Source organism: Podarcis liolepis, assembly GCF_965112155.1.
Source record: "Podarcis liolepis genome assembly, chromosome: 12".
In the NCBI taxonomy this organism is placed as follows: Eukaryota; Metazoa; Chordata; class Lepidosauria; order Squamata; family Lacertidae; genus Podarcis; species Podarcis liolepis.
In genome coordinates, this window is record NC_139563.1 from 53,279,183 (window position 1) to 53,294,510 (window position 15,328).

The 15,328-nt window shown below is 40.2% G+C and overlaps 1 protein-coding gene and 1 long non-coding RNA gene across 24 annotated transcripts in view; one reads left to right on the plus strand and one right to left on the minus strand.

The window, feature by feature from the left end:
• Window positions 1-5,548, plus strand: part of BBS9 (Bardet-Biedl syndrome 9) — a 222,502-nt gene extending 216,954 nt beyond the window's left edge. For both annotated transcript variants that reach the window (XM_083468777.1, XM_083468778.1), the window contains one exon: window positions 44-5,548. In XM_083468777.1, coding sequence (XP_083324903.1) covers window positions 44-84 — 41 coding nt within the window. In that variant the 3' untranslated portion in view covers window positions 85-5,548. The remainder of the gene's footprint in view (window positions 1-43) is intronic.
• LOC310690200 overlaps window positions 1-15,328 on the minus strand; it is a 48,904-nt gene that overhangs the window by 20,973 nt on the left and 12,603 nt on the right. For 12 of the 22 annotated variants that reach the window (XR_014517951.1, XR_014517952.1, XR_014517953.1 and 9 more), the window contains 3 exons: window positions 11,814-11,902; window positions 5,981-7,547; window positions 534-5,325 (listed from right to left, as the gene is read on the minus strand). This is a non-coding gene — a long non-coding RNA (uncharacterized lncRNA). Of the gene's footprint in view, window positions 1-533; window positions 5,326-5,980; window positions 7,548-11,813; window positions 11,906-15,328 lie in introns of all 22 variants that reach the window. The other 10 variants (XR_014517962.1, XR_014517963.1, XR_014517965.1 and 7 more) reach the window with 8 other exon arrangements.

Below are 15,328 nucleotides of genomic sequence, written 5' to 3' on the forward strand. Positions count from 1 at the left end.
CATTTAGACATAAACTTCTTTTTTTCTTTCTGTTTCTCTCTAGATTTGCCACAGGATGAATTACAGGAAGCAGAAAAGCCATGAAAAGCGCAAGAGAACCCTCAGGAGGATTTTTAAAATCTGTGCATTTACAATCCAGCAGGAACAATTTATTTTCCTCTGTAGTGAACGCAACCAACCTCAAGAAGGAAGTCCACTAACAGTGCAAAATGCTTCCAATTGCATCCAGGCACCTGGCTATCCCTTACTTTGACACACTTGCTTATTAACAGGTTCTGGACCACTTACTAAACAGTCATATATGTATGGGGTTATAAGTGCTCTTTAGAAATTCTGATGCTCGATCAAAGACTTTATATACCAAGAAATGCACGTACGCACACAAACATTTCATGCGTATATCTCAATTTTTAAGCCTTTCACTGCCCAATCTGACTTGAGGATTGTTAATTTTGCCCTAATGTTACAGCTTTGATAAAAGTTAACCATCTCCCTGTCCCCCTTCAGCTAATGAACTATGCTACTAGACTTACCATTCAATATCCTCAATAATACATATTTCCCTTTTCCGGCTCCCTCCTGATGTTATTCTTGATAGTAAAATCTTCATACCTGGCTTTTGGAAGTTCTGAAACTCAGGGATATAAAAATGAGACTAGTTTAATTATTCATTTATGCCTCAACCATATATTTTACAGAATTTCAAAATCTGATATACATATGGCATCTTAGTGGGCAGATTCAGAGAGTGGATTTGATTTTAACTATGTAACGTCATTGCACATATCTGCCAGTACCAACTTTCAGGGTTCAATCCTAAAATGTTGGTGTTTGGATATGAAATAGCAGATTTCATACAATCTTGAGTTTGAGAGTTGCAGCCCTAGAAGGTCAGGTGTTGGCTCTAAAACTGAGTATTTTATATACGATAACGTGCACAAGAAAGGATTTGAAAGGACTAATGATGTCAAGATGAAAATAGGGTTAATTCAGGAACATGTACCATTGTGTGAAAATAACTCAGGTCTGGCTCCAACGCTACATGCTTTAATTAAGGCATATGCTTCTACTTTTGTTTTGGTCCAATTGGTGCACCACAGATTACAAAATGAACAAGCCACTAAAAGTATCAATCAAGGATTGGGTCCAGAGATAAGTACCACCTGACCCACCTCAGAGTATGCATATATTGTTGGCAAGGACTAAGTTATGGGCAACATACAGCCTGTTAATCGCTTTAAAATAAGCATATGCTTAACTCTTCCACTGAAATAAATGGGACTTAAAATATACCTTATTCTGGCTGGATCATGCCCAAAGTCATTGTCATTTCCTTCCATTTTGGGTCCTGTGAAAAATCACTACGTGACTACCATTTCTCATTGTAGAATTTTGTCTTCTGCAAAATTGGGCACAATTCCAATTCATCTTTTTCTTCGGCCTGTGAATACTGGAGCAGAAAGCATCTCAGTCTTATCTTTGTCAATTTGTCTGTAAATTGGCTTGTTTTGAATGTTCTGATCACCCCCCAGCATCCACTTCCTGTTTGTGTTCGGTCAGATCAGGGTTAGGGTAGCCTATTTGCTGTGGCTAATTTAGTATTCAGAGGAAGTAGTGCTGTAAAGTGAAGTTGTATCTGTCCCGCTTTTTGCTAACTTCAGTTTTTTCTGGTAACTCGCATTGTAGCTGTAGACTCTTGGCTAGCCAGGTGCCCATATTTATGTTTCTGTTTCTCTGCCCATAGAGGCCTTTGGTGGATGTATTTGGGACTAAGCCCAAATCAGTGATGCAGATTTGCTTAGTGTTAGTTTGTGCAATATTGCAACCTTTGGATTTGAAGTCACAGTTCAGTGTTGGCTGCCCCGGAACTCTTTCTGTTGCGGGAGAATGGTTTGGATTATGGCATCAACACACTTTGGGCAAGCTTTTCTTTGTGTGTCGTATCTCTTTAGATGCTGCTTTGTTCTCTTCCTGCTGCTGGATCTTTGTTTCAACGTGGCTGTCACAGTTCAACATGTCTTTAATGGTGAGGGCCTCATCCTGAGGGTGTGTGGGTAGGACCCAGATTTTAGGCTACATTCCTTCCTACGCATTTTCCTGCAGGAGAAAGTTGGAAACTCATGAAATGGACCTGTTGTGTATTAACGGGAAGCACGTGTGTGTGTGTGTGTGTGTGTGTGTGTGTGTGTGTCTTTCCCTGTTTCAGGGACCACTGAACATCCAGGGGGAACTAATCAATTCCCTAAGCTCTTCAGTTTAAACATTAAACACAGTTCTAAAAGCCTCTTTTGTGGTCACAGTTCTCTTCCAGATAATTCTGATAAAATGTCCTATTTTGCCACTCTTTATTGTTGCATGTGATGGCGTGCCTGCGGTTACTTTATTTTTAAAAATGATAGTGGTGCTTGATTTCTTCCTGAGCCACTTAGAATTTTAAATGTCATTGTTTTTCAGAGGAATTAGGTCAGTGTTTCACAGAAGTACCGGTAAAAAACAGAATGAGCAACCGAAACCAAAAACACTCCCCTACACTGCGCTCCAGCTATAGTGGAAAGGACAGGTGGACTTGGGGAAGAAAATAGGTCCGTTACATTGGTGTCATTCCCCTGGTGTGGTAGATCTGGGTCTGGGCTTTGAGTTAACACTACGTGTCTGAACATTCCTCCATATTACCCTATGTCAAAGATACTGTGTCAGGGAGAAAAACTCCAGTCTAGCCTTTGCCTTGATACCAAACTTCATATATCTAGAAAGGCTTTTTTGTGAGAAAGTTTGCCATCATGAGAGACTCCGCTTGCAGGTTGAATTGTTGCCACTTTCATTAGGACCATAGCAAAAGAGGCTAGGGTCAAGCAAAATGTGCTTTGCCCATATTGAAAGACTAGAAGCAGAACTACCAACTTCCATGATGTTCAAGTCCATTTTCTCTCCAGGAACAAAGAATGCAGTAATATATCCCGTAGCCACAATTGCCATCAGAAAGCTCCAACTAAATATGGATTAGAGATCGGAATATCCCACGCCCTTGTAACAATTAAAAGCTGTCACCAACATGGAAAAAGGGGTGTCTCCCCGCTTAGGGATGTGGGTGATTTAATGTTGCAAGGTTTGTGAGAAGGTGTAAAAATAAGAATCCTACCTCAGCTGGGCAGCTAAGCCTCTGCATTTGCATGTAAAGCAGTGGAGGCGATCAGACGATGCGCAACCATTTCCTGGAAAGGTCTCACTAGCTCATTCCACTTGTAACACTAAGCCAACCCATGGTTTAACACAATGAGCAAACGTGTGGGTTCCTGGAATCAAGATCACAGTCTCAGGTCCCCTCCCTTGGTCCTGCTGCAGACATGCTGCTCAGGACCAAACTGTGGCTTAGCTGAGTGTAACTTGTAAACTGGGTCACCACCTGTGATGGATATAGAATATCTGTAAAACAGGCTAAATTGGCTGATTCTGCCAAGTAAGAGTTTGGGGCTTTTAAAAATGGAAGCAGGCCAACAGAGACTCGGTTTTGTCACGTACATATCAATGCTAGTTTTCTTTGATTCGAAGCATAAAGTTAGTGAAGCATGGTATGGAATTTCTATTGAAATTCAGGAGAGTCCCTCGGGAACGTTTTACTGTTCTCAGACATTTATGACAGGCATGCACAAGATGTCCTCTCTGGGTGGGACACCAGTTGTGTATTGTGAATCCTCGGGTGTTTGATCTAAAGCACCTGCATTTATGGCCCCAGCTGGACTGGATAACAGTATCTGTAAAACAGGTGGAAGCCTTCAGTACATGGTTGGTGTAGCACACCCAAGGGCCACAACTTGTTCAGTCTTGGCTTCCGATGTGAATAGAAATAGTGTGAGAACACCAGGCAGTTACAGAGTTCCCATTCACATCAGGACAACCTACTAGGCAGAACTACAGTATTTATAAAGAAATAAAGTAAATGTGAATTATTCATGGATAAAGAATGAGTAGTAATAACACATGGAGGTCTTTTACCTTTTTGATAAGATGGAGCAATTAATTACATTCATGAGTTCATTTAGGAGGCAGGAAACAGTGCAGGTGAGTCATCATTTTCATTTTCCTTGGCTATGTGGATGAAAGTAGCTCAAAGGACATTGCCATTTGTAGCGTAGATAATAACGCAACAGAATGCCCTCCAACCTAATATCTGTTACATCTTGACTGCCAAAAACAGAAAAGTCAAAGCCAAATGTGTTTAAAAATTAAATATAAGCCAATTTGCTCATTGGGTGGAGGGTGGGGGCTGCTGTGCAAAAGTCGGCACCCATGTTTCTAAACACAGTGAAAAAAATACTACTAAGTCAAGTGTGGGACTCTGAAGCGATATTAAGTTGGTTACATGGCTAATAAAGAGGTCACAATCCTTAGTGTAAATTGAATTTTCTTGTGTTAGTTATTTATATTTTCAGTAAGGGATAAGAATATTTTTTTTAAAAAATGTTCATTTACAATCAGACAAGCTTTAAATATGCAGAATGGGTGTTAACGTCATCAACTTATTTAAAAAGTATGCTCTATTTTTATGAGATGCTTGTACCAAAACAAATGTTTGTCTTTGTCAAATATATTATAGGCATATGTAAATGTAGGAATTGTGAGCAAAGTGTTTTATGTTCTAGCCAATTCATCGCAGATGCTAACTTGATATAGTTTGAACTTTCTGCCGTTTTTCAAAAGTATTTTCTAACTTGCATCCTTCAACAAAAATGTCCAATTTCGATTTCTTTAAAGAGCTGAATATTCTGTATTACTTGATTGCTGAAGAATATTTGTCCAAGGCTATTATCCACAGAGCAGGTAAGCATGCAAAGTTGCATCTACGTTGGTTGAGTTATTTAATAGCACGAAAAGACTATTCCACAAATCAGTTAAATCAAAGCATTTAAAGTGATGTTATCTAAGTAGTGGAGGGAGATGAAGGGAGGTTTAAGAGCTACTATACAGCGTTCTGTCATTTGTGGATTGTGCTATAATAACTATTTCTAGTCTGCCTTTCCATTTTACAGCTGCTACTAACGTAAAGCAATTCATTTGTAGACAGAACATGGACTTGTTACATTGTCCACAATTCTGAACTACATTAAAACCTGCAAATTGTTTTTGCTATTGTGCTATCAAAATAGTATTAGGCAAAGAGTAATACATGTCTTTTTCTATTAGATTTTATTTCAATAATACAAGGTTTCTTATTGTCATCTATAGTTCTGTATTAGCTGTACACTTGATATTTTTGTTGCTATATATGGAGAATATTTACTGCCACAAACCAAAGGATGTTGGGCAAGGATAATTTTCATGTTAAATCTGTAAGTAGAAATATACCATTATTTATGTACTGTGCTAAATAAAATGTTGTCTTTATCAAAACAGCAATTTTTACACATTTTTTGAAATGGATTTATTTGCCTCTGAAATCTTTTTAAATTGTCAGTCTTCTGCAAAAGCAAAAAGTAACTAGAGATAGGTTGTTGAATGAGATTTGTGGTGCATCTGATAAAAAAAGTTTAAATAAAAACATTTTACCCTACCTTTTTGAAGGAAAATTGCCTTTTGTTCTAGGTGGCTTGATGGTTCAGGATTTGCCTGTCGTGTTAGCAATACAAAGTTGCTCCTGACTGATCAAGTGGGCTAGTTACTGGCTGATAGGGGCGATGCCTTATCTCTTATTGTTTGTTCAGCCATTATCACCCTTAGTTAAGCATGGCATGTTGCTAGCTGTTGCTCTGTCTTTATGGCAGGCTGAAGCCAGCATCCTGTTTGAGCTGCTGGCGTCTGTTTCAGGGATCAAATGTTACATCCAATTTCTTGTAGCCTTAAGAAATCTATGCATCTGTGATTAAACTCCTGTGTAGTTTATTTAGCAAGATCAGTTCAAATCTACAGCACCTAAATGACACAATTGAAACATACTTTACGACGGGGGGGGGGGGGGTTCTTTACCCAATTTTTTTTTAAGTACCAAGAAGAGTCATTCCTGGGGAAGGGTCATAGTTCAGTTGTGACACCTCCAGTTAAAAGTCTTTCAGGTAGAGCTGGGGAAGACATTTGCTGTCACTGTACTGGGCAGTGTGGAACCAATGGCCTGACTTCATGCAAGATAGGTCTGGAAGAGAGAGAAACGTTTTTTTAAAATGTCATGCATTCATGTATTCTTAAACCAGGACTGTTCTGTTGTCTAGCTGAGAATCTGGAATCCCAAGGATCGTAGCATACCTTGTACATGTAGTGGAGATTAGAGGAAAGTGATGTGGGACGTTTGGCTAAAAGCAGGTTGCAGCTACATGGACCAGGCTTCCTCAATCTACAATTCCCATCATCCCTGACCACTGGTCCTGCTAGCTAGGGATCATGGGAGTTGTAGGCCAAAAATATCTGGAGGGCCAAGGTTGAGGAAGCCTGACATGGACAGTCCTGGCCCAGATACCAGGGAATATGAGAGGGCATGTAGAGGTGGCTATAGGTTCTTGACTTCTGCCCTTGACCATCACCTGAGCAAGTGGCTTATCTCTTCTGGTTTTGTTACCCCCCTTTCCCAAAAATAAGTATTCCCAAGTTTTGCAAAAGTTCCATCTCTCACCTATTCTGCTTTTTACCTGTTCGAAATTCCCATTGGGGCTAGAAAGAGGCATGGATGCTAATCTTTGGTGCTAATCTGCACGGTTTCTGCAGAACTTCTATTGTGCCTTCCAATCACATCTCATCCCCTCTGGAATGTGTATCTGACAATCCTACTGCGGTTTGTGCTGCTTATGAGTGAAACCATTTGTGGGTGGTTGTGCCAGTGGGTAAAGCCCATGAATGAATGAATGCGTCAGTTGCCTTATAAACTTGCTTTAATTCTCTGCTGCAAAAGGTGGAATGGGTAAGAAAGGACTTGCTGAATTTGGTTTCCATAATCTTTCCAAGGGAACTTTATAGATTCAAAGACTGCAGTGCCAGACTAAGAGCACATCTACCCCTCTCACTGCAGTGCAATTATTTTAGCATTTCCAGAAAAACCCATAGTAATTATTCCTACTAGCCACATTAGGACAGATAAAAATCTCCTGTTAAAAAAATATGAAACATATGGTATGAAATATGAATTTTAGAAGTCTTTGTCTGCATTGTTGATTTCCCATGTGCTCATATTTTTTTTCATAAGTGTGGCCAAGAGATCACAGTGCAGCTATCTAGCGGTGTTTTATTAGGGTTCAATGTAAAAACAAGTGATTTAATTAGTTGTGGGATTGAAGCAAAACAAAGTTAAGTGATTTGACCTGATATCTTCTGGCAGCGTGTCTTGGCCACCATATCTTAACATCTGCTTTGGGTGAGAGAATAAAAGATATACAGAAAAATAAACATACTGGGAAGGTATGTCCAGACTTTACCAGTTATTAAATACCATTGTATTTCCCAGGTGATTGCAAGTTGTGGGAATCTGAAAAGACTTTGTAATAAGCTAGTAATCACTTGCAGACTGAAACTTCCTAGAAGGGTGACTGCATCTCTTCCTATGAAATCCCTGCATTCAGATTTTGAATCTACAGTAAAAAGAAATTATTATAGTTTAAAAACAACGATCAGATATGTTATTTATGTAAAGCATTTATAAACTGCCCATCTAATCCGGATTCCGCAACAATAGTATACATAATATTTTTTGGTTCAAAAATAAAAAATATAGAAAATAGCAGTATAAATTACTTTTATGGTTTAGGGTTAGTCAGTTAAAATGCCTGGGTAAATAAAAATGTCAAAAATGAGGGCATTTCAAATAGAAAATACGAACTGGTTATATTACCTAATTACCACAATCTTACCTAATTTCAATAAGGTAAATAAGGTAAAGATTATTAAAATTTTTCAAAATAAACAATTTAGCTTCATAGTGGTGATTAGGAAGAAACGTTTGCAGTTACATCTTAAGTGTCTACCAGGAAGTACAGTCATTAGCACAGAGCTGATACCATCCCATGGTCATCCATATTACAACAGTATGACCAGTGGAAATAGTGTTCTTGCTCCAAACGTCTGACCATAAGCTCTTGGTAGTCTACTTTGCATAAGAACCAGAGCTACATTCTGGGGTAGCTTCACTGAGTCGAGAGCCAAATGAAGTCTTGGTTCAGATGCAATGTGAAACATTATGCTAGCCATAGTTAAGAAACCACACCATAGTTTGAGCTTTCCAACAAACATCAGCCAAACAATAGTTTAGGGCTGCTTGCCCGCTCTTGATTTCCATCTGCTCTGGTTTATAATTTCATTAAGTTCATTCACCTCTGCTTGGTGCAGAAGGCTCCTGCGGTGGAGCAGCAGCCATAACTGTGGTTGTCAATTGACTGAATTTAGCACAAACAGTGATTTGCAAACTTGCAAGCTTCAAACTGAGGTTTAAGATTTGAAGTTTATGGTTCAGATGTTCAAATAAACCATAATTTTGCTCAGCGTTAAGAACTGGATCCAGCCTGGGGACTAGATCCTTACTTCCCTCACCCATTGCAGGCCAACTTCGACATTTAGGTGGGGCCACCTTACTGCCAATCACTTGACATCATTACAACTTCAGGCAACAATTTCAAAGGGATTTGCTCTCAGCATCTATCACCTGGTGCCAGGTGTGGGACAAGTGGGTGTGGCCTCATGGGCCAAATGTGGAAGACTGCCAGGTCTAATTAGGTCCCATAGGCTGAAGGCTTCCTACGAATGGTTTAGCTAACTAAAGAATGGATTTGTATTGCACCTGAACCTAGTGTTCTTTGGGGGAAGGGATTCTAATAATTCTGATGAAATGGACCGTTTCAAAACGTATTGCTGTGTCTACCCTTAATCCACAAAATAATCTAAAATACAGTGGTACCTCAGGTTACAGACTCTTCAGGTTACAGAATCTGCTAACCCAGAAATAGTACCTTGGGTTAAGAACTTTGCTTTAGGATGAAAACAGAAATTGTGCCGCGATGGGGCAGCGGGAGGCCCCATTAGCTAAAGTGGTACCTCAAGTTAAGAACAGTTTCAGGTTAAGAACAGACCTCCAGAATGAATTAAGTTCTTAACCTGAGGTACCACTGTAGTTCTGCTGTGGAGTTAAGGAAGAGCTGGCCCTATAAACTGACTGGATAGGATATAGAACCATATCTACGTGGCCCAGAGTATTAGCATTGTATGTGTAAGAATGTTTTGCAGTTAACCCTCCTGCTAGCAAGCACCTTCAGAAGTAGCTCTTCAAATCATGCTAATTCAATTAAATTAAGAAGGAATAATCTAATAATTAAAGGATAAAGTGACTGCAATATATTTCAAGCACAGATGAAATCAATTGCTAGAGACACAAATGGTGTTAACTATTTTCTTTCCCTGAACATTAATTGGGGTGGAGACAGTTGGGACCCATAAATAATCTAAAGCAATCAGTTTTTCATAGACATATTATAAAGCTGGAGATTCTCCATTGCCTCAGCTGAGGGTTTTTCTGTATTTACTTTTTTATGTTTTTTGCCTTGCTTTGTTGTGAACCACTGTTGAGTGTATAGTGTATGCAGAATGTGCTGGGTGTACAAATAAAATGTAGAAAAGAAATGTACACATAAAGTGTAGAGAAGAAACTTAGCAAACAGTACTTTTGCTTCCATGCTCATCTCCATTCTACCACTGCTAAAAGAACCGTTGAAAGTGATCCTACCATTTGCAGGGCTCATACTTGGTACTGTTATTTTTTTTATTTTATTTTTTGAGGATGGAATAGTTAGGCACTGCTACAAAAGGCACAAACTGTAGGGCAGCAATGGGAATCCCATCCTATTCTTCTCTCACTGCTGCCAGCAGCCACTTACGTGCCACTCAGGGCAAAGGGTGCAAGATTCCCACTAGCTTACAGTGGTCTCTCCAGGATTAGGGAAGCAGCCAGCTGTATTTCAAAGCTTGGCAAATTCAGTCCATCTCTTCTCCTACTTTCCTAGATACTTTAACAACCACTAGTGTAGCCCAAACAATTTATGATTATGATGATGATCTGTTTATTTTTCACATTTCTATCCCATCTTTCCTCCAAAAAGCTCAAGGTGATATGCATTGTTCTTTTCTTCCTATTTTTATATTCACAACAGCCCTGTGAGGCGAGTTGGGCTGAGACACTGACTGGTCCAAGGTCACCCGGCTAAATGGTACGCACCATGCTGAGCTCCTTAAAGAAAATGTGGGATATGAATGCAACAAACAAATAAAAAAAATTAACATTGTCAACCTCCAAACCATTAGTTGCAAGGGATTATGAGAGTCATCTCTTAAGGATGAATTTGGGAAGAAAAAACTGCACCAAGTAATTACAAGTTGACTAAAGAGAATTGCTACCACTATAGTTATCACAAGAGGATAGCTGTATATTATTAAAAGTCAGTAGAGTGAGAATGAACCACTAGAATATATAGGCACTTAATGGATCAACAGGAAACAGGTTTGAGGATGCATTATCAGGAGGTGAAAAATGCATTATGGAAAGATGCAGTTGAATTGTGGAAATTATACTTCACTGCAGGCAGCTGACGGTTATTGGCTGAGAGTGTTTACCAGCAGTGGAATCTTGGATTTCTTGAACAATTAAGTACATGTATATTGGGGAGAGGCTGTTGCTGGCTGGCTACAAGGTCAAGGTGGCAACTGTGATAGCCAAGAGCATTACACAGTGGAATATGCTGCATTTGCCTTATGTCGCATGTTTAATAAGAAGAATAAGAATAATTTTATTATTTATACCCTGCCCATCTGACTGGGTTTCTGTTTTATGTGTGGCAACATTCCTTTTATCTTCCTCCTCTTCATCTTGTTGTCCTTGACTGCCATTTTTATTATTTTATTATTTAGCACTCCTTACTTGGATGGATTGAGGTAGAGAGGCCACAATGGGAGGGAAGAGTTGTAGAACTCCAGAGGGATTTGGTTATACTGCTGCTTTCAGCTTTCCAGAGTATGCTCTGCATACTCTGGTTATGGTTTCAGAGAGTAAAGGTAGAGGTTAGATTCATAAATGCAAACTTTTAGGAGCTCCTTTGGACTTTATTAGAGTACAGATTTCACAGCAGTCTGCCTGCTTTACATGTGTTCTGATTGTAACGCGTTCATGAAGTCCAAATTCAGCAGGGGCTATTGTGTGGATGAATCATTCAGTAAATGTCAGCTGGTCATCAGATGAGTACTAAGTGGTAACTGACACACTCATCTGGCAATCAGTAGGTGTGTCAAAATGCGTGGAACATTCCAAGGGAGGGCCAAAAGGGAACAGTAATGAGAGTGTGTCTAAAATAGAGTGGTCTCACATCCTGCCCCTCCCTAATTATTTGCACATGCCTCCCTGGCTAAATGAGTTCTGATTGCGGATGGCCGTGTGTGAAGCACAGGAGTGGATCTGGTACCGGTTTAGAAGTTCCTGAACCAGACTTTTTTTTTGTCCCACTGGGTTGCCTAGAAAAAAAACTGGAAAGGGGAAAGAGGTGTGAAGGAAGAGGAACACCGGATCTGCCTCCTGCCAGCCTCGCAGAGCTGTGGGTGTCCACAGCAAGTTCTTTTCCAGAGGCAACAGCTGGTACCCAGATTCTACCACAATGTCTCCAAGAACGCCCACCACTGTGTGACATTTTCCTTTTGCGTAGGACAGGCCATGGTTTGAAGCTAATTACAGCTTCAGGCACACTCTCAGCTGAAGGACAGGGCCTTTTTAAAGCTCTCCCACAAAGGCCATTTGGCTAAGAGAACAGCAGGGTTTGATCTACTGCAGTTTCATCTCTCTCTTAGCTGATTCCTACCCTCCTTACCTTGCTTCCGTTGTTGGGTCTCTCACCAGAAATTCACTCTCTGAACTTTTGTCCGCACCCAACTCACTCTTCTATGCAGTGGGTCGATTCTACTAAAACACACACAAATATGATTGTTAATTTATGCATGCAGCAGCATCAAGGCAACAGGATTTTACAGATTAACACAGTAGGAGGGGGAGGAAATGGGTTTCTGCTCTGATGTACTTTCAATTTCATTTATAGTAAGATCTCTTTTCACCCAAACCCTTAGTATTTACATGCCCAAAACTTAAGTATTGCACACCTCATTCTAGAAACAGCAACAAAGCCATACCCTAAGGCCTATAAAATAAGGACTGGCTGTGTGTCTGCCATATGTCTATTTTAGCATTAGATATCTGATGATGATTCATGGTGATGTGCAAGTAATCACATGATACTGTGTCGTACAGATGAACATGAGCCACCCTGCCAACATACTTTCATCCCATGATGCTTTTCTCCTTTCTCCCAGGTTTGTGCTTTGTTTTCTATATATTTGAACTGCAAGAAACAAATATACAGCAGAGCAGCATATGGCTGGGAGGCAGAAGGTAACTTCACAAATACACAGCTTATAAAGCCTTAAGTATGAGAAGATTCTCTACCACAGGGGGTGTTATGCTTGCAATTAGGATCCTTGCTTCCTCTGCTCTCTGTATTTCTAGGGTTCTTTTCTAACCTGCTCACTTTTCTCCCTCTCTTGCCAGAAAGGAAAGGAAACACGTGACATGGCATTTGCTGGCCATACACAAACTCTTGGTGCATTTTGTTCTTGAATATGAAGTGTTTAACTAAAACGTACTAAACAATATTCATATTATTATTATTATTATTATTATTATTATTATACCCTATACCCGGAGGTATAGCAAAACAATGGAGCCTATTTGTAGACTGACACATTGCGATACAACATAAAAGGTAAAGGTAAAGGACCCCTGACAGTTAAGTCCAGTCGCGAACAACTTGGGGTTGCGGCGCTCATCTCACTTTACTGGCTGAGGGAGCTGACGTTTGTCCAGACAGTTTTTCTGGGTCATGTGGCCAGCACCAGAGCAGCACATGGAAACGCCGTTTACCTTTCCACCGGAGCAGTACCTATTTATCTACTTGCACTTTGACGTGCTTTCGAACTGCTAGGCTGGCAGGAGCTGGGACCGAGAAACAGAAGCTCACCCCGTCACGGGGACTGCTGACCTTCTGATCGGCAAGCCCAAGAGGTTCAGTGGTTTAGACCACAGCACCACCTGCTTCCCGCTATACAACATACATTTGGCTTAATCAAAATCCAGGCTCAGAACTGGAATACGTAAAGTAGTACTGAGCATGTGCAGTTACTATTTCTCGTCTCTGAGTAAGTGCAGCCTGCCCATATATGTGATTGCCACATTTCGTTTTTGCTTTCATGACTTTGTGCTATTTCTATTAATAAACTGTGAGCTGTAACGAGATATAAATCTAATTGTTGCATTCCATCAGCCTACAAGTTAGATGAAAGGATGCTTGTGATTTGTCGTCATCTGTAGACGCTACGCATGTGTAGAGATGGACCTCCTCTCCTTCCCCACATCTGTGGTAGCACATTGAATGAATGAATGAATTTACTTTATTCGGTCACAGACCAGCATAAGCAAAACATCTAAACAGATAACAGTGTGAATCTAAGCGAAAAATTGTTAAATACTGTATATGGGAGCAAAAACCAACCATAGATTAAAACATATACATAGAATACTTGATTAAGCATAAATAATGGGTGAATAAAAACTAATAAGAAGAATTTAAAAAGACCAGTTAAAACAGCTATATGGGGTGGGGCTTCAATGATACAGATACAATATGGGTCTTCATTTTAGGACTATGGAATGACATTAACGTGGGGCCTGCAGAGGACCAGATCTCTGGACTAGAGTCTGCAGTGGGTAGAGATTAAGTTTCCTGCTTGGCAGGGGGTTGGACTCGATGGCCCTTGTGGTCTATTCCAACTCTATGATTCTATAAGGAAGACCATCCAAGGAAACGTCTTTGCACCAATAGACCTGAGCAGGTCGTGTGATGTTCCCAGTCTCCTATAAAGCCTCCTGAAAAGGTTTGCTCTCTGGTCTGAGCAACATGTAGATATATTCTTGCTGGCTATAGGGTGGCCTTCAATTTTCTGTTCACCTTGCTCCCTTTTTTTGAACAGCTTGTCACGTGCCAAGTGGTTGTTAGCCTTGACCCATAGAGTTTGAAGGAGATACTGCAAGCACTTAATGTGTGATATCTATTATTTATTAACTGCATCAGGGTGTTGCCGAAGTTTTTGTGTGCCACTGTAATACTCAGGAGCATGGCAGGGCTCCATTCAGTGCTTGATTCTGTGCATTATAGTGTGTGACCTTTTCGACATATAAACTTTTGTTTTTGGCAATACCATTACAAACATCTGGCCTAAATAATGTGTGTATGTATGCAAGGAATTAAGAAGGGATGATCTTAATGAAGCAACTCATCCAGCACCAAGCGAATTATGTTCCTAAGAGCTCCATTAAAAATTGAGACAGGAAGGATCAAGGTAATGGCTCAACATCCGCTAAGTACCTCTTGCACATACTTTAAAATGTCAAGTGAAATCAAAACGGGTGGAAGGCACTTGTGAACCCTGCATGTGGTCTTCAGCAGCCAGGAAGATTGATTTGTAAGGTCACATATTCTCAGTGAGATTTTGGGCAGTTTAGACACATGAAAATTGATTGGTTTAAAATAATCCTCCCCACCAATTTGAGTTTGTAGACTGCCGTTAGTAACTCTTTTCCTCTGCATTGCAGGGTCAGAATCTCTGGCTGGGTCTTGCTTTTGTGCTATCAGTTTTTGCCTCATTCTGTGATCTCCCCAAAGCCATTCCCCTTCCTTTTGCATGTTCTCCACCACTCACCAAATGGCTGTTGGCAGCAGTGTCTTCGTAGAAATTGGGAAAATCCAGTCATATGGCAACCCTACCTACATTTCTGGGCAAATCTAAAAAAAAGCTCAACAACTTTTCTGTCTGGATTTCCACTATTTGAAATATGGCAACCCTACACTAGGATAGGTCGTGACAGTGGTTGGCATCTAATGGACTAGACTAGTTCTGTAGCCTGACCATGACTACAGACTAATTGATCTGAAGGCAATCCAAGTATTCGGAAATTTTAATCTAGATTAATATATGGTCATGTTTGTGTTTATATTAGCCTGAGAATTAGGGCTGTTTCACACAACATGCCTACATAATCATTACATGAAAACCACATCAATTCTAATGTGTGTCAATCTCTCACATGGGTTCTTGATTGTAAGAAGCTGCCTGTAAGATTCCCACATGCAAATGCCACCTGTGTAGGAACTCTGTGAAATAACTCTGAATGGGGAAAATGATGTTGCCAGAAGATGAATGTAAGGGTTGGATAAAAGGACTTTCCACTGTAACTTTTTGCTACAAACCCAACAGGGGCTTTAAGATTAAGAGTTCC